Raw genomic sequence first — 923 nt, 5'->3', positions numbered from 1 at the left:
GCTAACCCTAGGACTAACCTCAGCCCGTTAGCCCTAACCTTTGCTTAAGTATTGAGGTGATTTACTGGCCCAGCTGAAGACGATACTTGACACATACTAATCAGTCCCTCCAGGAGTTCACAGGCTATTTTTGTGATTGTTTCGGCTAAAATACAGCAGGAAGTGTGGACAGAGAATCTAAGCCAGAGCTGTGATGTCCTGAATAAGCGTTAATGTGGATGAAGGGTGAGGGGAGTTTACCGAGCCACTGTTTGGTCCAGGCCTTTGGTGAGAGGGACAGACTTCAGGAGGGACTCCAACACGCCAAGCTCATCCGTCTCCGTCTCACCTGTGACAGAGAACAGCAGGTAAACCCTCTCTCTCTCTCTCTCTCTCTCTCTGCCCTGTGAAGAGTTTGTCATGTGGTTCCAGGTCTCACCTGAGCTGCTGGTGAACACATTGTGGATCAGGTAAGGCAGCAGGTAACGCAGCAGAGGACTGACATCATGAGCGGCTGCCATGACCTGCAGCGTGGAGACCAGCGCCGGCATCGAGCACAGACGGCCAAAAGCTCTAAACACAGGAGGAAACGCAGTCAGGTCACTACACATCCCATCAGCCACCTGGACCACGAGGGCGGCGGCAGAAACCTGGTGCCTACCTGGGTCCAGCGGCTCCCTCCTTCTGGTTCTGCAGCAGCACGATGAGGCAGCCCAGACCCTCCTTGGCCAGAACGGGCTCTTTGACTAGAGACTTGCTGATGTGCACGGAGAGGCTGTCGACCAGACTCGCCTCCATCACCACCTTCACCGCCAGCTGGCACACGATCATGTATGTGGCGGCTTTGTAGTCAGTCAGTGACGACTTCAAACCCTGGAGGGAAAACAAGGCGAACAAAGACGACAAAGTTCCGAAACGTTAGATGTCGACCACAAGCGGCCGAG

The 923-nt window shown here is 54.3% G+C and overlaps 1 protein-coding gene across 1 annotated transcript; it reads right to left on the bottom strand.

Moving 5' to 3' along the window:
* Positions 1 to 240: 240 nt before the first annotated feature.
* On the bottom strand, positions 241 to 847 carry LOC111649161 (HEAT repeat-containing protein 1-like; the record flags this gene model as incomplete). Its single annotated transcript, XM_023398912.1, has 3 exons — positions 641 to 847; positions 419 to 552; positions 241 to 328 (listed from the first exon to the last, which is right to left on the bottom strand). Coding segments are annotated over exons 1-3 (392 nt in total), but the record flags the coding sequence as incomplete, so codon positions are not given.
* Between the last annotated feature and the right edge of the window lie 76 nt (positions 848 to 923).

This window comes from Seriola lalandi, unplaced genomic scaffold (genome assembly GCF_002814215.2).
Source record: "Seriola lalandi dorsalis isolate HSWRI2012SDOR001 ecotype SW California unplaced genomic scaffold, Sedor1 jcf7180002050054, whole genome shotgun sequence".
Lineage (NCBI taxonomy): Eukaryota > Metazoa > Chordata > Actinopteri > Carangiformes > Carangidae > Seriola > Seriola lalandi.
The sequence above is the reverse complement of the archived record's forward strand: the minus strand, read 5'-3'. Positions and strand labels throughout refer to the sequence as shown.